At 37.9% G+C, this 22776-nt stretch overlaps 1 protein-coding gene across 3 annotated transcripts in view; it reads left to right on the forward strand.

The window, feature by feature from the left end:
- ASB7 (ankyrin repeat and SOCS box containing 7) overlaps positions 1-22535 on the forward strand; it is a 29748-nt gene extending 7213 nt beyond the window's left edge. The window contains exons 4-7 of one of the 3 annotated variants that reach the window (XR_007206596.1): positions 2245-2505; positions 8880-9485; positions 11726-11892; positions 18683-18765. Coding sequence is in view for 2 of the 3 variants with exons in the window: in XM_048317971.1 (XP_048173928.1) it covers positions 2295-2505; positions 8880-9485; positions 18683-18822 (957 nt within the window). In the remaining variant the exon portion in view is untranslated. Of the gene's footprint in view, positions 1-2190; positions 2506-8879; positions 9486-11725; positions 11893-18682 lie in introns of all 3 variants that reach the window. The other 2 variants (XM_048317971.1, XM_048317970.1) reach the window with 2 other exon arrangements.
- The last annotated feature ends 241 nt before the right edge of the window (positions 22536-22776 follow it).

Consider the following 22776-nt stretch of genomic DNA (forward strand, 5'->3'; position numbering starts at 1 on the left):
AAATGGCATCATAAAGTTTGTTTACAGTAAGTTTTGATCAGGTATTCTCAGTTTCAGAAAAAAAGTTTTTGTATCTTGTTTTTGTAGGTATCCAGAAACAAGGGCTAAAGGGACACAGTCTGAATTACTGTTTTTTAAGGGTTTTGCACAATTCATCATCGGTTAGATTCTACAGTCAGTTTTCACCTGCAAATCCAAAGGAAGATCTGACTCTTGCAGCTGGAATTTTATTAACCGTGCTGTTAGTGGTGTGATGCAGAATGAAGTCAAGCTCACTGTCTTATAGGTGAGCATGTTCTGAAGTGCTAATTGGAGTTTAGAAAAGGGCTTAGCAAAAGCTTATTAGAGTCAATAGAAATACTTCCATTGTCAGCAGATTAACCAAGCTTGATTTTTGGAATATACTGGAAAAGCTGACCTATTGAGTTAGCAGTTGCTGCTTTGTAAATCCCCTTTCCTCCCAGTCTCAGATAATGAAGTTCACACTATAAAACTAAACAAAGCCAGTTTCTAAGCCATGTATAACATATGGAGCTAAAAAGTCTTCTTTAATAACCCTATGCTGAAGTAGTGATTGTTGGCGTACATGGTAAGCTGAAGCATTTATAAATGTCAAAGACAGGCATTTGCTGTGTGTGGTTTCCATATTTGCAGGGTAAGTAGGGTCACTGGAGCACCTGTTAATTATGAGTTTATATCTCTCCAAAAAGCAGATAAATAACTTCTTTACCATGGGCATGATGAGGTTGTAGAAGAGCAAATACATGCTGTGCCTTTGTCTGCAAAGTTGGCAGTGATTGATGCTTTCACTTCTCTCTTGTCTGTGGGTATATCTGGATTGCAGGAAAACAAGTGTCCGGTGGGATATGGGGAGTTGATTGCAATGTCTTTTGAATGACCTGCAGATCACGAGGACCTGGAAATCCTTATGATACCTAAAAGCAGGTTTAGGTGGTGATGTGGGTTAACATCCTAATAAACAAAAAAATTACTGTAAATTTTAAGTTTTGCTTGAAATTAATTTTCATCTTTAAAACTTTTCTTTGTACTTTAATCTTGATTAACTTTGGAGGTGTTTAAATACATTCCTCTTTGTAATCTTCTAGGTCTGTTAATATTCATTGCAACATGTTTGAATATTTTCTGAGGCCCCTATTGCTCAGCATGCCCTAAGCTTTTATTCTTTCTTCTGGTACTCCTTTCCATTTTAGGACTATAGAATATAATACACAATGCACATGAATGTGTATTGGGGAAGAATCCCTAAATACCTGTTTATTTTCTTGTCCCCAAGTAGAATTGCAGATGGTACTTTTCAAACAGAGCATGGAGGATATAGTATTTCCTTGTTTCCCAGTGTCTGCCTGTTTCTAGACTCTTTTACAGTGGCTATTTTAGATACCATTTTGGCCCAGCTTTCATATACTCTGTCAAGACAATTCTAAATTGAATTATTCTGATACATGTTCTCATGGTGTTTGACAGTACTATAGTAACTGCATTTAAATGTATTTTCAGGTCTCATATATTGTTATCCTTGTACTTGATTTTTGGAGTGTGGAAGTTGTTTGCAGCCTTTGTGTACTAACTAGGAAGTGCTCAAGCCAGAATACAAACAGTAGACTCTAATTAAAAAAAAAAAGGGTAAAAAAGGAAAAAAGATAACTAAAGTTTTCAGTTTGAACATGAGTGTTACTAATACGTGCAGTAGGTCTCAGGATCGTATTGGTAAGATATCTTCACTGAAGCTTAGAAGGGGTACATTTCTAGAAAAAAGAGTATCATAGTTCAGTTACTGTAGCAGTGCAGTGCTGCTTCCTGCAACAGTTTGGATCACCCATTCCATAGTTTGGATAATCCATTTAACCGCTATCTCCAGAGTTAGTGGTATTAACCACAGTGTGATTTTGAAGTAAGTGGTGGGTTCCAGAGATTTTTCATTTTGTTTATTGCTCAGTTGCTTTAATGGTGAACTGCTGTTTGATGCTGTCATTTCTGAAGAAAACGTTTACTGTTTATCATGTGCAAGTGTCCTTTTCTTTTACAGTTCAGTGATGTCAGCCATGTACTATGATTTTGCTAATAATAATGAGATCATTTGGGGCTTATTCTCTGTGTAACATCACTTTTCTCAGCATATAGAGAGAAATCTTAGCATCGCATTTCATTAATGCCGACCTTTTTTCCTAGATACCCCATTTCTGATCCCAATCCTAATTTATTCCTGCTTCACACTGATTGGAGGTGACTCGTGTGAGCTCATGAGGCTCCTGTAAAGGCCAGACTCAGCTAGGATGTTACACCACCACTGCCGGAGGAACCCTGAGCTGCAGGAAGAGTTGCAGATCCAGGCTGCTGTGGCTGCTGGCGATGTTCACACCGTGCGCAAGATGCTGGAGCAGGGATATTCTCCAAATGGTCGGGATGCCAATGGCTGGACCTTGCTTCATTTCTCTGCAGCAAGAGGCAAGGAGAGATGTGTCCGTGTTTTTCTGGAGCATGGAGGTGAGTTGCCCACAGAGAAAAATCTTGATGCTCGTCTGACACCTTTCTATCCCAATTTCCACTGCAGGGCTTTCCAGCACTGATGAGATATCATACTCATACTTCTGGTTATCTTTTGTAATTATTTGTTATTCTTTTGTTCTTAATCTCTGTTTATTTCTGATGCATACTCTGTGAATGACATCATAGATTAGCTTTATATCTTAATAACTTCTTTCCCCCCAGCATTGCCTAGGAATTGTTCAAGGAATGAATAACCATTATGAAAATAGGGCAGAAGGACTCATTATAAAATAAAATGCACTCAGAGCACTCACTACAGGCTTTTCTTCTCTGTTAGGGGGTATTATTAGAGGAAGGCAGGTCCTTGAATTGACCTGAATCCTAGGGAAGTTTGTTTCAGAATTCTAACACGAGTTAACCAGATGCATTAAAGACTAAGTTTAATATAGGTTTAACAGAATCTGCTAAACTTTATGAAAACAGTCCTCTTTGTGCAAGGACTTTAGTGTCAGCTAATCCAGATGAGTTTACAGCTCTCCTGCATCCAGCCATGATGAAGCTTTATTTCAAGAACTGATTGAGTTTTGTTGATTTAAGTGATACTCATGTGGGTGATGATTGTTATCCCTCAGGTGGTACAGTCAGAATTTCTCATTGCTTTATCATCTTCCAAGGCCACCTGAAGTTTTAGAAAGGGATAGTCCTAATCTTTTAATGTGGTACTGGAGAGGAAATCAGTAGATGTTCTCCATGTTCTGATCAGTGCTCTTAAAGAATGGCATCCTCCATCCTAGCACTGTTCTTACCAAATGAATTATGAATTAACATGTTTTCAGTCCCAAGCAAGCTGAAATGATCTTTCTGATGTTTTGTGTATCTGAGGCCATGTTGGCCACTTGTGTCTGTCACAGTGTTTGTCAGCTGTATGGATCATCCTGAAAGTGGAGTGGCATTAGCAGGCTGTGGTAGTGGCACAATCAGTGATTTGTTCCTTAAGAGCAGTGGTGAAATACAGCCTGAGCAACTGGACTCTGTGGATATACCTACTACAGACTGTAACTACATAAAAGGGTCAACCCCCATGTCCTTATTGGAAGAGGGGAAAAAAGCTACTAAATTGCACTAATACATAACTTTAAGTTCAACTTTTTAAATGTAGCATTTGCGGATAAGCGCAAACCTTCCGTTTGATAAATCAAAAGTTTAAGGCTTTCAGTCACATACATTGCTTTTAACTTTTTATCTGTAAATTTAAAGATGATAAAAAACCCCAATCCCTTCTGTATTCCTATGTATTTTCAATTTATAGGTTTTCATATTACACAGCTGCTGATGCAGTGGTTTGTTTTTATTTTTGTTGTTACTCTTTCCTATACAAAATACCAGCTGAATGTGATGCCTCATGAAAGCTGCCTGTAATGAAACACCTTTGTCCTGAGACAGCTTGGAGTTGAATCACTGGGATGAGAAAGTTGAGTAACAAATAGTGTGAGGGTTAGTCATCCACAGCAGCTTTCCTGCAGCTGAGCCTCGCTCCTGAAAATTGGCACTGCCTTGTGCCTTGCCTTGTTTTCCCTCAAAACAGAGGCATAAAAATAATGAGTATTTATCACATAATAATGCCACAAATGAGTTATTAAGCAGCGAGTGAGTTGAATCTTACAAGCTGAGTTAATCATGCCACCCTCATTAGGGAGAGGTTTTTGTCTACCTTTCCTCACATGCTCTTTACTTTTCTCTCTCTGGAGTGGATTGTTTTGCTGCTGGTGCTTAATCCCTGTGGAACAAAAAAACCCGATACTGGGGTGAAGGAAAAATTCCTTTTCTGGTGTGAATCTTATGGTAAAATAGAGAGTATTGAACTATATGTTGGTAATAAAGTGAGAGGGAGTGTGTGGAGTTCTGGAGGAAAGAGGGAACTGAGATGGGAATGAAGGGGTGACTGGTGGTGTTTGTGGCTGTGGCCGTTCCAAGGGATGATGGAGCTTAGCAGAGCTGGGAATACTTTCATAGGGAAAATAGGACTGGGAAAACCACAGTGGGCTGTTGCTGAGGGTAGAGTGCTGTGCCTCAGATCTGAGATGCTGGAAGGCTCCCAGCATAGCCTGCTGGTGGGATGGAGGTTGAGTTGGGCTAATAAAGGCTGAGAAGGAATCTGGTCACTGACCTGGAAATAAAAAGTAGATTCTTATGGGAGTCATGACCTGTCCACCTCCTGCTTTTGCTTTTTCTCTTCCATCATTGCTCACCAGCGAAGAAAAGAGCCAGAGGACAGTGTTGTGCATGCAGATTGGCTGATTTGAGTGGAGGTGGTGGAACAGCAGGAAGCTTTTTATTATCTGCTGAGGAAGGAGACACAGATAGATGGGGAAAATGCAGAAAAACCAGCCCAGACTAAAGGATGAAGCCAGCAGAAATACCAACTAGATACCAAGGGGATAAGTCAGATAACAAATATTATTTAGCAGCTGGTAAAATGCAGAAAGTTCATCATAACCATGGAGAAACTTAGTTTTAATGAGAAATAGTGAATTTAACTTTCTTAGTATATTCATCTCATTTTGTTAAAGTGAAGAGTCTATGAAGCCAGCTCTTCCCATCCATAGAAACAATCTGGAGTCACAAAGCAACACCAAAATTAGTAATCTTGGATTTTTGTGTAACAAGCCTTTTTTCCCTTTAGTGTACTTTTAAAATTTTTAATATGACAGATAGAGGCAGACAATCCACACTGGGCAAGAAATACGTTTTATTAATTCACAACCACCACTATTAATGTTGCAACAAACTAAAGTCTTGAAAGTGTGTAGTTAGCTGTACCTTGGTGATACCTTTTTGGTATTAACTGAGCAGTTTCTGGTTACTCATATTAAAATGAAGAAATAATTCACTAAAGCTCCTAGAAATGAAATAGTAAAAGAAAGTAGCCAAGCAGCTGTATCTAAATTTTAGTAAGGTCAAGCAGAATCTGGGAGGACCTAGAGAATGAAAAATGCTCACCCCCACTAAGCTCCTAAAGTGTTTCTGTCTCTGAACAGTAGTGCTTTCCTGGACATCTTCTGTATCAATGTTATCTTAGGAAATTCAAAACAGGAGCTACATGTAGCCATGTTTCTAAAACTTGTGGCCAGAATTAAGCCCTAGCTGGGGGAAATAAGCTTGAAGTATAGAAGTACTCTATGAAGCCAGAAGCATTGCTGAACCATTGCTTTCTTGGCTTCCCATATTCCTGTGATAGAGTGACCTAAGGAAGGTGTCAAGGAAAAAGGAAAACTGTTCCACTGATCTGTAAATGTAAACTCTAAAATATGAGTCTTTTATTTATGAATCTATATATCCTCTAGATTACAGTATTAGAAAAGAGTTTTATTAACAGTAGAGTTTAAATTACTATCTTAGGTGCCCAACTTTCACATGAAATAAAATAATCTGAGTATCATCCAATGCTACAAATTTTCCATCTCAAGTGAGCTTGATGGCAATAATTTATGCCCTTGATAAGCTGTTTGAGGTTTCTGCCACTGTATTTAAGAACATTAGAAATGACTAAATGCAGTTGTTAGTGTTTCTAGATTTTGCTCTCCCCATATTAATGGGAAGCTTGGAATGAAAGAATTGTTTGACAATCAGGATGGAGATGAGATAAAGAACTGCTGGCAAGTGCTGGCTTAATCCCGTTCTAGCCAAAGCTACCAGGTAGTTTTTACCCCCTCTGCAGATTCTAAAAGGTGATCTGAGAGTCATTCCCAGTTAATTTTTACCTTGCTCATGTTCCAGGGGAAGAGAGTTACTTTACAACATGATACCAATACTGAAAATTTTAGAAAAACCAGACAAAACCCCCAGAGCAGCACGAGTTCTTCAGGCACCATCAACTTCGGGGTGTTACTTTTACTAAGACAGGGATGGAATTTGTAGGCAACTTCATGCAGGTCCAGCCTCTGCTGAAAGCCCTTGTGAAGTTCGGACATTTTCCAGGAGGTGGCAGCAGGATATTGATGGAATAGCAACAGACGTTTCGATCCTGTTAAAATTGTTTCCCTAATCCAGAGGCAGGCTGTTGGCTCACTAGAAGTCCATAATCTTAATGGGAATTACAGTATATTTTCACAAGGTTTTTCTAGCGGGTTTGTTGTGGAAAGGTTGGTTGTTTGTGTTGCTTGGTTTCCCAACTGTGTGGCTTTTTTTCCTATCCTTCTTAAGACACTTCTCTTACATGACTTAGTAATTTTTGGGTTCTCTTTAATGGTCAAAAGCAATGAAATTTTGGGGGTAAGGAAGGTGTGTAAAGGTACTTAAAACTATAGGTAAAATGCATCCTTATGTTACAAGGAAATTATTGGGTTTGGATTACAACAGCCAGTATAAAAGTGCATATAGGTGCACATGTAAAAGTTGGGCATGTCTGTTTGAATTTAGAAATGGCATTGATTAAGGCTTATGGCAGTGACCTGCACCTCATCTGGGGATAGAAATTATGCCTTGCATGCCTAATGGAGTGTGGGAGAGAGAAGGTACAACTCAGACATTATTTCTTTTAAAAATCTTTTTTTGGTGGAAAACAGCTCTGACTGCTGCTGTCTCCCTTCCATTATGTCCATCTTCCTCCCCAGTTCTGCCCCTCAGAATGTATCATCCCTCTGTATCTCAATTCTCATGCCTGTGCTACCCACTTTATTTATCACCACTCAGAAATCAATGTAGAATAGTCTGAGCAATGTGAAGAAAGAGACCTTGGAAGCAGCATCACTTTGAAATATTATCTTTGTGTGAGTTGTGCTGATTCTTTGCTGTATTTTGGACATGATCACAGTGCAGGTTAGGAACCACACATTCAGTCACTGGCTGCATTTTCCTGCTGAGCTGTAGGTATGCCATTCCTTTACCTCAGGTTAGTGTGACTTTACAGAGCACTGAAACTTCTGCTTGTCACCGAAGACAAGGAAAGGTGTCCCTAGCAAGGAACTAAACTTACCTTAATCTACCCCTTATTTCTATGTTTATTCCTATTCTGTGCACTAGAGGCAGTTCTCCCATCTTATTTCTCTGTGTAGTCAGGCTGCATTCATTTGTGTGCTGGATTTTTTTTGTTAGTTTGTTTTCTTTCTCTCCATCTTCTCTTTACATTTAAAAGTATCCTTAAAGTTGCTGGATCATCTTTGCAGCTGCATTCTCTACTCCTTCTTTCTAATCTTTTCATTTTTGGTATGATGTCTGTCTTGGTGTTATCTGGGTATTATCAAAGTGGGTTGGGAAGCTTATTCCTGTTTCGTGTTAGCACCTTTGTGTGTTCAGGTGTGTTCAGACTAGGGTAGCCTGCAATTAATATTGTATGTTGAACTTAACTTATAGCAGGTCTTTGGTATCTTGTGCAGATGATATCTGTCTTAGGTTGGGAAGGTGTTCAAACTTCCACTCTGTAGTTTGTACCTTTTCGTGTCCAACAGCAGCACCTGTGGATGGTGAAAGGAGAAACTCTAGCTGAGAAATGGCACCTTGCCTTGGGTAATTAGTCACTTGCTATACAAGTTTGGGTGTCCTGAGGAAATTAGGTAAATTGATTGGATTATTTTAATTTTTAAATTAATTAACCAGTCTGAGTGTTCATGCTGTGTGAAGGGGAAATAAATCTGTAGTTACCTGTGCTCTGTACTAACAGTTTATCTGAGTCCTTTCAGAAGTGGGTTTTTACATTCTTAAATTTTTGTGAAACTATAAATTCAGAACAGATTCTAAACAGATTCATCATCTATGAAAAGAGACTTTATCAAAATAATCTAAAATAACATACATCCTACATGCTTTGGAAATCCTGCAGACCACAGAGAAACATTTTACCTAATACAGCATTACACCCTAAAAACAATACAATGCTGCCAGACCACAAAACATCCGCAATTTGGGACAGCAGATGTTTCTACACATGCTTCTTTTTAAGACCAAGAAGCGACACAAGGGAAAATAAAAAGCTGAACATTGAGAAAGAAATGTAATATTGTAGAGCTGGAGGAAAACTGGATGGACAGAGAGATTTGAGTAATTAGTAATTAATTCCTAAGAGTGCTAGGAAGATGTGGAAAAGTATTTGTCAAATGGAAACATATGTATGTGAAAGAAAATTTTTTCTTTGTATTCATTCTTAAGTACAATTTTAACTTTGTCTTAAAAATAGCATGTTCATGAAAGCAAGAATTAGTTTGAAGTAGAAAAAATCCTGTCGTGCTATGCCTGGAAAGACTAGCAATTACTGTTTGGGGGTTTTTGAGGGCTTTTTTTGTTTGGTTTTTTTTTTAAATTTTTTTTACCTTTTTTTTCAGCACCGGATTACCATAACGCCTTCTAATTATTTTTAAATTTTATTTTAACTTCAGCTGATCCCACAGTTAAGGACTTAATTGGAGGCTTCACTGCTCTGCATTACGCAGCCATGCATGGCCGGGCGAGGATTGCACGCCTGATGTTGGAATCTGACTACAGAAGTGACATTATTAATGCCAAGAGCAATGATGGCTGGACTCCCCTGCACGTCGCCGCTCACTACGGCAGAGATTCGTTTGTCAGGCTCCTCTTGGAGTTCAAGGCTGAGGTTGATCCGCTCAGTGATAAAGGTACTACACCACTCCAGCTGGCCATTATCCGGGAGAGGTCAAGCTGTGTGAAAATCCTCCTGGACCACAATGCCAACATCGACATTCAGAATGGTTTCCTGTTACGATACGCTGTGATCAAAAGCAATCACTCGTACTGCCGAATGTTCCTCCAGAGAGGGGCCGATACAAACTTGGGGCGCTTGGAAGATGGACAGACACCCTTACACTTGTCTGCTCTTAGAGATGATGTGCTTTGTGCACAAATGTTGTATAATTACGGAGCAGACACTAACACAAGGAACTATGAAGGACAGACCCCACTGGCTGTTTCAATAAGTATTTCTGGAAGTAGCCGACCCTGTCTGGATTTCTTACAAGAAGTGACAAGTATGTATGTAAGAGAAGTTAATCACAGGACACAATGTCCTCTAAAAGCCTTCTTTGAATTTAGCCCCAGGAAAAAAAAAATGCTTCCTCTCTGCCCCTTGATGCTATTTAAATGCACTAGAAAAGTCCTGGGAAGGTGAAGGGATTGTGATACTGGGAATCTCTTACTGGCAAAGGTGCTAATGTTACGTGTACTTCATTTAAATTAGTTTTGTTTAAATATCTACAGGAAGCATTCATTTTAAAAGAGTGGACTGTAAAATCTCATTTTTTTACTGGCCTTAGCACGTATGATTTTTGGGTTTGGTTTTGTTGTTTGTTTAGGGGGTGTTTTGTGTCTTTTGTTTTGCTTTTTTATTGCCATGCAAATCCTCGGCAGTTGATGGCTTTTTCATCTGCGCTACAACTAGGGCAGAAAAGAGCTTTGGCTGCTTTGTGTTCTCCCACATTCTCTCCTTCCCTCCCCTAAACCAGACAACAAAATTCTACAGTTCATTCCGGCAACTTGAAGGGGTTTCATGTGCTGTGTAGCTTTGATTTGATTTTGTTGATGTCTTTGAAATACGAGAGATTTTAACTCATCGTGACTTCTGATATTTAGAAGAAGTTCTGGGCTCCTAATATCCGGATCACTTTTGATTACCAGTTTTTGGTGTACTAGATCTACTGAAAGTTTTCCTCTCAACATGGAATGCTGTACTAATGTTTCGTAATCATGGTATTGCCTAAAGCATTTAGGAATTGCTGATTAGCATTCAGCAGAGTTTGCGAATTCAAACATGTTAAGATGGCCTGATAAATTATCATCCAACTAGAAGGATCTGTGCACTACAGAGGAAGGGGTATTTCATATATCCTTTTTTGTCCCCTACAGCTCCTTTTATTTTTTTGAATGTGGTTATTTTTTAATGAGAATTAGACAACCAATATAATCTGTAAAGAAACTGAAAGTCAGTGTGGGCTGGAAGTGAATCAGCTGAGATCTGTTGTCAGTAGCTGACACAAATAAGCATTTGGAATTTCCTGTCTTTTTCTACATGATTTGTGGTGTTGTTTTTCCTCATATCTGAAATTGAAAGAGAATTTCTGGAGAGGTGGAAGTTGATAATAAGAAATACAAGCAATTTTGGTTTAATTTGCCTGCCCCTTCTCATTCAAACACATTTCTTTCTGGTTTCCTTTTTGGAAGCCTCTCACTATATAGTTGCAGTGTCAGGGATTTTAGGAGATGATACAGTATCCAGACTTGCAGTTTTTCAGTCTTAGGATGTGTCAGTAAGCATGAAAGCTTAGGCTGCTTCTGTGTTTCCTCAGTGTCTAAAGACCAATGGAAACGGGTACTGTAACTTTTAGTTTGCAGATTCCATACCTTAAGGGTTTAATGTTAAGTGAGAAGTACATTTTGCTACAAAAAAAAAGTATCTTTAATTTGTGGCCAATGTAGCAGTGTTGGAACTATCCCAGTTTTGTGCTGTTTGAGGGACAACTGGGAAAGCAGTGCTGACAAAAACACTTCAGTGCTGTGCTTCTGAGCAAAATAATTATCAATATATGTTTACAAACCACAGTAAACAAACTCTGCTGCCCTTTTTGTAAGTATCCAAACACTGTCTTCCCTGCTTTCATGAATAATTAATAAGATGCCGTATGAGAGATGAGATGGATAAAGAGCAAGCTGGCATTTTGGTAGTGGAGTTCCCAGTTAAGTCTGACTGTACAGGGAATTGTTGAGATGTCATGCTTGTTTATGAGTCTAGTGCAATTTGTATTTTCTAGAAAAAATATTTACAAAATTTTTAGACAATTCTTCTACTGGAATTCTTCCTGAAACTCTTCTGTGGTTTGCAACAGTTCCTTGTTTGTGGGGCTTAACAGGAATTTCTAGTTTGTTTATTTGAACCTTATACTAAGCGCTTTATGCAGAAATCCATAGCTGTAAGTTTTATATGTACATCTGAATTTTGAAGAGTGTATTTGATAGTAAAAGAGAAATTAGTTTTTATTTTTCAATAGATTATCATTTTTAAGCCTAAAGATTAATAGATATACATTATGAAAGTTATCAAACTGATCTGTGTCTTGAAGTGAAAGCAGTTGCATGCTGCATATAAATGGGATACTATTTAGTAGTCTACATGTAAGATGTGAGTAGCTTTTTTTTTTTTATACTTGGAAAACATATTTGTACAGTTTCAGTTTCTCAGAAAACATCATATGTGAATTTCTTTTTGTTTTGGTAGGTATTGTAATCGGTAATAATGGCAGCCTTTAGCCCAGGTCCCCGGTTGGGAATAACAGGCAAGAAACCAAGCTCTCAGAAATACTCAGTATTGGCCCTGAGAGTCTGCAAGAAGATATTGGATTTTGGGGTTTGACCCTGAAGGTCTGATATTCTTCCTGGTTACAGGTAGAGATTCCTTTGCTCCTAGAATAATTCCAAGAGGAAGTTATTCTGTAGTTGTGTTTCAATATTTAAGCACAAAGCTGGAAGTTAGGAACCACAGAGTTTTTGACCATGAGTCTGCTGTTGACTTGGTGTTCAGACCTGAGTGTTTTTCTTTTTCCCCTCTCTCTTTTTTTACAATACAAAAATAAGCAAAGTCTCCCTGGGGGAAAAAAAATACTGAAGATGAAAACTGCTCAATGATTTTATTAATCACCTTCCTTTTCCTTATCTGTATTACACTTTCCTATTCCAAAAAACACTTATTGGCAGCCACCATAGTACCTGAGATCATTTGATAAAGAGTTGGTTTGAAGCAGTGTAAATGCTTCAGTTTTCACGTGGTCTGAACCTGTCTCTTCGGGAGTGTTAATGTGTTAAGCTTGAATGCACTAATGCAAATTAAAATAGAGATGCATGTATATGATATATATGAAGATAGAGGTACATAGAGACTTTTATTGGTAGTGTATATATTTATAAAATTAGTGTGCAATCACAGCCCTGGATGAAATTATGTATTTTGAAGTTAAATGGGATTTGAGAATATTGAAACTTATAAAACAAATGCGAGAGGTAGAAAAAATGCAAGTGTTAGAAAAATACATAAGGGCTTAAATAAACTTTAAGATACTAGAAGTTCAATTATTATCTTTAAAGAAGGGAATTTTAAGGAAACTTCCCCCCCTCCCCCCCCCCTTGAATTGAATCTGTGTTCAGCTCAGGAGCAGAAGGGACTGTGAGGGGCTGGGCGAGCTGCTGGTCTGTGTCAAGGCGAAGAGCTCAGGAAATGATTTGGCCAGAACAATGTGATGTGCCTGGTGTGGCAACAGGTATAAAAGAATTCAGTTCAGATCTGGAACAACATCTAAAGGTCACCCAGTGAATTTAACTACAAATGTTTCAACTGTGTTCCTTTTTTGAATTTTTCAAAGGGCAGATCTTTGGCTTTGACTAGAGATTGTAATTTTGTGTTTAAATTTATATAGCACTGTAAAAGTGCAGAAAAACTGAGACAGAAGTCCTGTTAAAGAAATCCTTATACATCCTTTGTCTCTATCCCTTGGCTAAATCAAGATAACTTTTCACTAGAATTTTTTTTTTTAAACTGGAAGAACATTTAAAAAAGTGTCTCTCTGCATAGTTTTAGCTTTTATGAATACAGAAGTGTCATAGTGAATTAAGTAGATTTCTACATATTTTATTACGTGGATAATTACAAAGGAAATGGTATTTTCATGTTTGCAATAACATAGAAGATCTTTACTGGAATCACAGGCTTTACTTGTTTCCTTGGGTGCTGCTGGAAATCTTGCAGTGATGATTGAGGTTTGCTTTGTCACCCAGTTACACAGGGAACTAGGATAAGGGGATTATTTTATAATTTTCTACTCTGCAGTTGACTGTTTATATTAAGTAGTTGAATCATATTGTGCAGCTGTATACAGTTATTTACTTTGAAAGAATTTTTTAAGAGGCCTTTAAAAAAAAAAGTTTATATGTGGTATTTAAGGTATAGCCATGCTCCACACCCATTTGTACACCTATGCTGTACTCTGCAAAAATAATTTTAAAATAGAATAACAATGCATCCTAAGCCTGTCTTGATGTTCAGAGCACTTTACTTACTGTCTCCTAAAAATAGATAAACATTATGGTGTTGAAATTCTTAGCTGAATTTCCATAGCAATTTCAATGAGACTGAATTTACAGAGATGTTACAAAATTTTTTTAAAAATACCTTTGCAAGCATATTCGAATCTTCATTTCATTGCTAAATACACCTGTTAAATATAACACTGAGCCTTACTGACATTCTGCTTTTTCATATATGAATTTTCAGTCCAAAATAGGCATCTCCGTGGTACATAATTTCTGTGCCAGATAGGCTGAAATTTCATAGACGTCTAAAACTCATTGTGGGGAATTATTTTTCAGAGACCAGTGAAAACATATGTCAGGCTCAAACATTCTAGCAGAGGCATACTGAAAACAAAATTAAATTAGACCTTTTAAAATAACTTGTATGATATCCAGTTTAAAAGAATCAAACCTCTCAGTGTCCTGTCGAGCTGGATTCGGGTTGGAGGAGTTTGTTCACGCTCTCAGTGAACACTCTGTAATTCTACGTTCAGCCCTGCATGTCTGATATTAATATTTTAGATCTATAGATTTTTGATATTAGCTTTTTCTGGCATTTTGAATGCTGGAAAACCAGATATCCTCTCCAATTATTCTGCTGTTGTTTTTCACAGAGTACAACCCAGTGCATTTTGTAAACTTTAGACCTGTTGCAATGAGCAGCCAAATTCCCGTTCGGCTCAGCCTCAGTCATTTCCTAGGTGATCCCAACCTTTCCCTAGGATCCTGTTTTAGTGCCTCCTCCCCAGTGTGTTTCTTGCCTGGTGGGTGTGAGTTTCCAGCTGATAAATTCAATTATCTTTTTCTTCTCCCCCCACCCCCTGCACCCCGCCCAAAAAAGCCCACAAATTCAGAACTCAGTTTAATTGCTGGCAGTAGCTGCATTCCTTCATTGCTGTGAAATAAGGGATGGATTTAAGGGTTTGCTGCAGAAAGAAAAACTTTTCCTGATATTCTGGAGGAGCTGAGCTGTTGCCAGCATACATCAGCGTGTTTTCAACATATTTTGTAAAATGTTTCAAAAGATTTTTAATTTTAAGTTCCCTTTGTAGCTAAAAAGAAATTACCAAATGGTTTCTTGCTACTGTTTTCAGCCTTTCAGAAGTCCCAGGAGGGGCAGAGGCTCAGTTTGAGAAATACCACTCCAAGGGTTTTTAGAGAGATGCATTAATATTGTAGAGAAAACTGTGGGCGGCTTCTGAAATATGTCACTGATGTTATTTTTCATTTTTTAATTTCTTCAGAAACAGCCTATCCACTTCAAACCAATGACACTAATTGTTTGCTTTAAAAGTACTTTTCTTTTAGTAGTTAGAACAATACATCAGAGGGGATCTTCTTGCAGCCTACAATGTATTAATTTCAGCTATTCCTAAGTTTTCTCTTGGGTAACAGAAAGGTCAATTCATGATTTTTATATTGGTTTTTACATGTATTTTTTTGCTCTGCATCTTCAGTGGAGGAAATGGGTAGGGATTCCCCTTTTCCAGCTTTACAGTACTGGATGAAAGTCCCCAACAAACAGTGTTGTCAGAGGCATCACGAATATGCCTTAATGATCCTTAAATACAGACTTACTAGGTGAGTTAGTGTTTTATTTCTTGGGGAGCATTGTCTGCAGAGGGAAAGCACAGGTATAAACACAGAGCAGTTGTAACAGTGACAAAGTTCTTTGGACAGGTAGCAAATCCTTAATTGAAGTTTTGTCTGTCTCTGGGATAGAACAACAAACTCTCAGATCTTGTATCAAAAAACTCTTGAAAACTGCAAAATGGAAAGGGATGGAGTTTTGAATGAAAATTCGGATTAATTGTAATAATTTCTTGCTGTTAAAATATGCTTTTTTTCCTTTGCTTTACCAGCAAAGGCTGTTCTCTTAATAATAATTTAAGGGCTCATTTCATTCTTTAAGTAAAATAATTACTAATTATTTAAGTGGGGAAAGCTCAGAAACTTACTTCGTTAGCAGCTGAAGAACGGATTTAGGAAAATGCTTTAATTTTGTACATACTGAAGTCTGCTTCATCTAGATTTAAAAAGAAATCAAAAAGCAATTCCTCTCAATTCTTTAAGCCCATGCTTTACGTTTCTTCTGTTTGGAAGAAGCTTTTCTGTCAGGTTTGGGACACTATGCACAAGAATTGCATTGGTGGGGATTTCTGCTTTCCCTTGCAGCACAGAGCACAAGCTCTGGAAGGCAAAAGATGAACTCTACATCTTTTTCCTGTAATTAATACTTCTAATTTATTTGATTAGTGCTATAAAGCAAAATAAATTGACTGCAGTATGTAATGATTTGGTGAACACATGAGCAAATCCAGAATAACAGCAACAAGGTGGCCCTTTGAGGTGGATCAGGGATGTGTTGGATGTTTTTAAGGTGATCAGTAGTTTTATGTCGCTGTTTTATATGATAGTGGTAATTAGGCCAATCATATCTTTCATGTTTGTGGGGATTTTTGTTCCTTTCTCTTTTAATTCTCTTCCTTTCCAGCTTATTTGCCTAAATAACTTCCCAAACTTGTGATGCAGGATATAACCAAAGTTGCTACTTCCTAATCGTTTTTAAAGAGAACTTAATTCATCATTTAACTTGTCTTACTTTGCCAAGTTACTAATAACATTTTTCATTTGCCAAGCTAAGGTTCACTGACATCGGTCCGTAATCCTTTATTTTTTTTCTTTTTCATTCAGATGCAACCAAGAATGAGTAAGTGTTCCAGACACCGTTTCTAATAAATCACAAATGCATTAATAACCTTGGAATTTGCAAGGCATGACCTAAGACACCAGCAGCCACTAGATGTAGCAACTGGTGCTTAACACTGGAAATGTCCATTGTTAACACATTCCCAGGAAATATTTTTTAGGCTTATCAGGGGAAAATGTCATACATTTGATAATCGGTCTTTTTGAATTAACTGATGACCAATTTCTTCTGGGTATTTTACGTTGTCTGTTCCTTTATGTTCTCAAAAACCACGTAGGATGTTAATTAAAAGGCATTTATTTCTGAAACCAGAAATCAGTGTCTCATAGCTGATTTATTGTGTACTCTACTACAGAAAATACACATAGACCTCTAGTCCTTTATAATTTCTAATGCTGCTGTTTGCAGTGAACTTTTGAAGCAGTGCATCCTTTCTGAACCCTGTTTTAAAGCATCAGAACTATTTTTTTATCACCATTAAGATTGTTTCATTTCTTACCAAAAATAACTTTCAATCCCTGAAGTTTGAATGCTCAGTTGTTGTCCAAGTTGCCTAAATTCTTTCCTTCAGGTAGGAAAAAAAAGTTGCCAAGAAGAAACCACTAGTGGACAAAGTAACTATTGGTCTATATTTTAAATCATGGATGAAGGATATAACTAAAAATAAATTGACATTTAGGTGGTGATAAGTATAATAAAAGTATTTTCAACATACATGAAGGAAACTCAAATTTTCATGTTTTTTTAATTTCAAACCTAATTTCTTTAAAAGCAGACTGAGACTATTTTCATGCATTACTTCTGCTGGCTTGCCCTGGATAATTTTAGTGCTTAAGATAAATCCCAGTGTCTAAAAATCCCTACCTGTCTGTCAGCCCATTTCTATAGATACCAACAGAAGCACCGACATTGTTCATGGTGCTGAGTATTTTGAATTTGACAGTCATTAAGTCCCATAACCAAGTCTTGGCTTGGAGGAAAAAAAAAAAGAAAAAGAGGCTTACACAGTTAAGTCGATGATCAAAATATTGATTAGCACAGCTTTGATGTGTTACTGGAATAACTCCAAAAAAGCTGTAGCAGAATGAGGAAAAAGCACAAAGGCAGGCAGTTTTTTCAGAGGTTTGGAGTGATTCCCATGTTGGGGCTTATTAACTGGAGTTTTCAGCTTTGGGAAGAGGTACCGAGCCTGAGTGGAGGATGGAGGTTTATATAAAGGTATGTAAAATCATGACTGGCATGGGAACAATTATTCATTCTTTTCCTTGTAACTCAAAGAATGGCAGGCATGCAACAAAGCCATCAGGAAGCAGATCTAAAATAAATAAAATTACTTTGTAGTTTTCCAGCCAACGCCTAATTATATTGTGAAATTTGTTGCCACAGGATGTTTTGGATGCTGAAAGTATGAATGGGTTCAAAAAACACTAGACAGATTTACAAAGGGCAAGCTATTCACAGCTATTAAAGACATAGATCTGTGTGCAATCTCTGGGCTAGGAAGGCCCAAAGGCACCAGTGCTGAAAGCTAGAAGGGTTTATTGGGGCAGGATTTCTCAATGTCTGTTGTTCTGCTCTTTTTCTCTTTCTTTTTTCCTTGGGATCCATTGCTGGGTGCATTCAGATACAAGACTTGATTAAATTTTCTGAGATTATTTTGGATAGAGGGACCAAAACCCAACTGTTTCTCAAGGTGTTTGATTTTGAGTAGTTTCCTGGTAAGAATGAGTTTGAAAGAAAATGGATTATTTTGGAAAATCCTTGCCAGGAATGCTGAAGTTTTTGTGATGTCAGTAAAGTTTTTCCTCTGTGGACAGTGGTTAACTCACATTTTCATCCCTTTCTGTTTGACTAGGGTTTGGCTGCATCCAAAGCCTGAAGGCTTTATGTTTTCATTAAAAGGGAAAGGAAACCCCAATCTTTAACTCTGCCATGTGATCCTGGAATAACTTTTATAAATCCTCACTCTCTAAGGAAACTTCCTAGTCCTGTTACAGCTGAACTTAGAAGTTTTTGTCTCACTGTTTGAAAGAAAAGCAAGACTGAGGGTATTTTTCCCCAAGGATAGAAAAAAATCTACAAAAAGTTAAATGGAGGAGTTCTGCTGTTCTGTAGTGTGTAAGCTATGTTGCCACCTGGTGGGAATCCTCACATGGATGATATCACGTTACACTGGCATCAGTAAAATTCTGTGCATGTAAAAATGTTTTTAGGATTCATCCCATGATTTCATTGAGTCCATTAAAAAGGTCTTAACTGGCATACTTTTTCTCTTGTAATTTTTCCCTTCCCTCTCCCTCTTAGGAAACAGCAAACCCCTGTCATTTTGCTAAGTAACTGATGTCTTAAAGTACGTTTAAAATGTGGTCATTTTATTTTTATGTGTTCCTTTTGTCTTTTCAGGACAGCCCAGAAACTTGCAAGATCTATGCCGAATTAAAATCCGTCAGTGTATAGGCCTTCAAAACCTCAGACTACTTGATGAACTACCCATTGCCAAGGTCATGAAAGACTACTTAAAACACAAATTTGATGATATCTGATATCCATGAAGAAAGGAACTCTGAGCAAGTTTAGTTCTATTCCAGATACTGAAGAGGCTTGTTGCCTTGCACAAAGTATATCCTATGCAAATTCTGATTTTTCTGTGAAGTCAGAAGGCAGGTATACACTTCCTTGGGTTTTTTATACCACAGCTAGAAGGTCTTAATTTTTGGTTTCTTGGTCCAAGTTTACAAGGTCCAAGCTTTCTATACAATATTGCATTTTAAAAATTGCTGTTGGTTTTCTGTTTGTTTTCACATTACGTGTGCAGACTTGCCGTGGAGATGGAAGGCAGCCCCTCGAGGGAAGTGGTTGGTTTGAGTTGGCATGCTGAGCAATGATGCAAGAACATAAAAGTTTGGAAATCAACGCACCTGTCCTGCAAAAGGATACAGATAGACTACAGAGCCCTGTTGGTTGGGACCCCTGTCTCTGCCACATGTTTGTTTTTGCAGGACAGAGGGAAGAGTGGATAATCAACATGTCCTTGGGTACTGTATGAATATAATTTGGAAATTGAGGAAAAAAATGCAGTTACCCTGTTCAATTTGAGGGTCTATACATTGGCTTTTTTTTTTTTTTTTTTTCTGTATTTTTCTTTTCCTAATTACTGTAGTTGGGATGCCCAGAGAATTCAGGCCCTCTTTCCCAACATTCCCTGTTGAATGGGTGGCTGTTTATAAGTCTGTTTTTACCAGTGACAGTACACTACCGAGAGGCATAGCCTCTGTATTTTTTACAGTAACTTAAGAGGAAACAAATTTAGATTTTTTGAAGCCAATGTATTCTGTTGCTCATACAGTGCCTCCTGTGCAATAATCTCTCTGATGTATTTTCCCTTTATGTGTGATTCCCCCACTATTCCTCATTTAGTCTCAGTGCATTATTTGTGAGAGCAGGAGCTGCTGCCTCACTGTAGTGTTGATGTGACATTACAGAAATGATGCAGCAGTTGCTGTTCATTATTACTCCCTGAATTTCATGAATGTATAACCTGCTTTATTTCACTTTCAGTTGAGATTTTATCTACGGGTTCTCAGCCAAATTGTGTCCACTAAAAAAAAAAAGAAAAGAAATTGGCCAAACCCTTTTGTTTTAAAAGCAGTGGTGGTGGGGGGAGTTGTTTTGATTGCTCTGAAATTCAGTTTGTTTCAGGTTAGAGAGCAGGAAGGGCACACAAGTTATTAACTAAGAAGAAAAGCCCCACTTACATTGAAAGTTTAAATTTTGCAATTAATCTGAAGACAGAAACTGAGAGGAGTGCTGAAATCTGGCTACTGAATGTGTTTTTCAAACCAGGTATTAAAAGATCTGTTACAGAGTTTTGTTTCTGATAGTAAGAAAAAAAAGAATTTCTTGATCAAAAGAAGATTGGGCCAAAATGTGCAGTTGTTTCCCTCTCTTTATTTTCAAGGCATTACAGACTCAGCATAATGTTCTTGCCAGTGTTCTCTACTTTTATTTGGGCATCTGCCTGGCTCCAAAAGAGCCCCTCTGATATCAGGAGTGCTTTTGTATCAATTGCATCAACCGAAGTGGGAGATGAAAGGAATGGTGATGGCTTTTAAGTTTCACACGTCACTTTCAAAATATTTAGTATTAAAAATAGGAAAAGCAAGGTAAGGCAGGTCAGCTCATATTATTTAACTCTGCTAGTTCCTTTTAATATTTGATAACCCCGGACTGCAGCTCCCTGAGCATGAACCTTATCACTGCTAATGGATGCACCGGAACCATGGCAAGCGAGGGGGATTATCTGTCCCTATTGTGCCTGGCATTGCATCAGGTTTCCAAACAATAAGGGATTTTGGAGATTCATGGCTCAGAGGGTTAGGAATGGGGTGTTGAACCTTTTTATCTCCAGCTTGTACCAAGTCCAGCTGCTTGAGCAGTGACCAAGAGTTGACATCTCGGCAGTGTGAGTGAGCAAGTCCAGCCTAACACCCTGCACTGGGATGTAGAGCTTGTAGTGCTTCCTCCTGGTTGTATCTGTGGAGTAGGGACAAGCTGAGCACATGGGTGGGGTGTGAGTGTGAGCTCGAGTCTCTTGGCTCCTGTGGAGGGAAGATCAGCCATTCTAATCTTTGAGCTCTCCAGTGCTGAGACAGGGCATACTGGCAGGTTTTAACACAAATCTTCCATTTTCTGACATGAAATCAGGATCTTAAAACTGTTTTCTTTAAAAAAAAACAAAACAGACTTAGTATTGTTCACTACACTTGTAAGTTGGTCTAAACCAATGTCCTTTCCCACTGAATTTTTACAGTAATATTTTCTAAGGTAATCTAGAGTATATTTTAGTTGCAATCTATATTAAGGCAAATTATTTGTTCTGTCTGTTGCTGTGACTGAAGAAAATTATGAAAGACTTTGTTGGTTACAAGAATGCTATTTAATGAAGAAATGTGTAATTCCATTATTTATTGTTTGAGGTTTGTTTTTTGGTTATTTCTTTTAAGTAACTGACATCTAAAAGGGAACACACATATGTTTCAGGCCAGTAAAAAGCCTTTCTTTTAAATTAATTTTCATCCTCTCCTCTCCCCAGGGTGGAGGGAAGCCCTCACCCTTTTTTGCAATGCTAAGCCTTCTCTTGTAGCTAGTTTCTCACTTTAATTCTGCAAAGCACCACAGCACATGTGGGTCTGAACCTACTGATAGTCCCATGCACTGTCTCTGGTTACCCACATGCTCACGTGCAGATAAAATAGGATTATTCATTGATAATCCTACCCAAATTTTTATAAGGGGGAATTTGGTCCTTTTTTTATTATTTTCAGTATTGTGCACAAATACTTTGAAGAACAAACTGACCTTTGTTTTTCATTCGGACTAGAATGTGGAAGGAGAAGTGCATAATAGAGACTTGTGATGTAGCCTCGTTCCGTTACCTTAAAATTCACGGTTGAACACTTTTAATAAACCTTAAAAAATTGGCAAACACACCAAAGAATCAATATGAGTAAAAGACTCTGATCGTTAACAAACTGCAAACCTCATCCTTTAAAACAAAGCAGAAAGTTTTTGTAAATATTTATGTTTATAAATGTACAGCAGAGTAAGAGTGTTTTTTAGATTATTTAATTACCATATTTCTAAACTATTTACATTATAGACAATACTTGTTAGTTTGAAAAGCTCGAGTGGGGTTTTTTTGTTTGTTTTGGGTTTGTTTTCTTTTTTTTTTTTTTTCTTTTAATTCACTATCATTCATGCTTGGAATAACTCTGGCTTCCTTGGAATAGCGTGGAAAATTCAGTTTTCTGGCTCTGGTTGGCAGAACACATCTGGACAAACTCTTCAGATAAATACCAAGAGGCAAAAGAAAAGATGTGGCATCTTTATCAGGATGGGCTGGTTTGGAGGAAAAAACCTGCCCACAAGTGCAGCTTCCATGAAATGCTGAGTTACCAATACCGTCATGTATTTTGTTCTTCCTTTGCAATGTAAGTTTTTGCTTTGGGTCAATTTGAATTTTAAAAAAAAAAGAAAAAAAAAAGAAAAGAAAAAAGTTAAACCTGGTTAAAACCTATTTTTGGTTTATGTTCTGTTTATTTCTAATGTAATGTTTTAATAACATAATACCACTTTACACATTTTCTCTCAATGTTTGTCTGTCTCTTCTACTCCTGTTTCCTTCTCCGGAGTACATGATTCTGGTAATGCATTTGGGACTCAAAATGCCCCCATAAATGGGAGTTCAGTTGTCTCATGAGTTGTAGTTTGATTTTTTACCAGTAAATATGAGCATAAAACACATAAAATAGTTTGGGGTGGAAGGGACCTTAAAGCTCATCCAGTCCCGCCCCCTGCCAAGGGCAGGGACACCTTCCACTATCCCAGGTTGCTCCAAGCCCTGTCCAGTTTGGCCTTGGACACTTCCGGGGCTGGGGCAGCCACAGCTGCTCTGGGGACCCTGTGCCAGGGCCTCTCCACCCTCACAGTAAAACAAA

The sequence above is a fragment of the Corvus hawaiiensis genome, chromosome 13 (genome assembly GCF_020740725.1).
Source record: "Corvus hawaiiensis isolate bCorHaw1 chromosome 13, bCorHaw1.pri.cur, whole genome shotgun sequence".
NCBI lineage: Eukaryota > Metazoa > Chordata > Aves > Passeriformes > Corvidae > Corvus > Corvus hawaiiensis.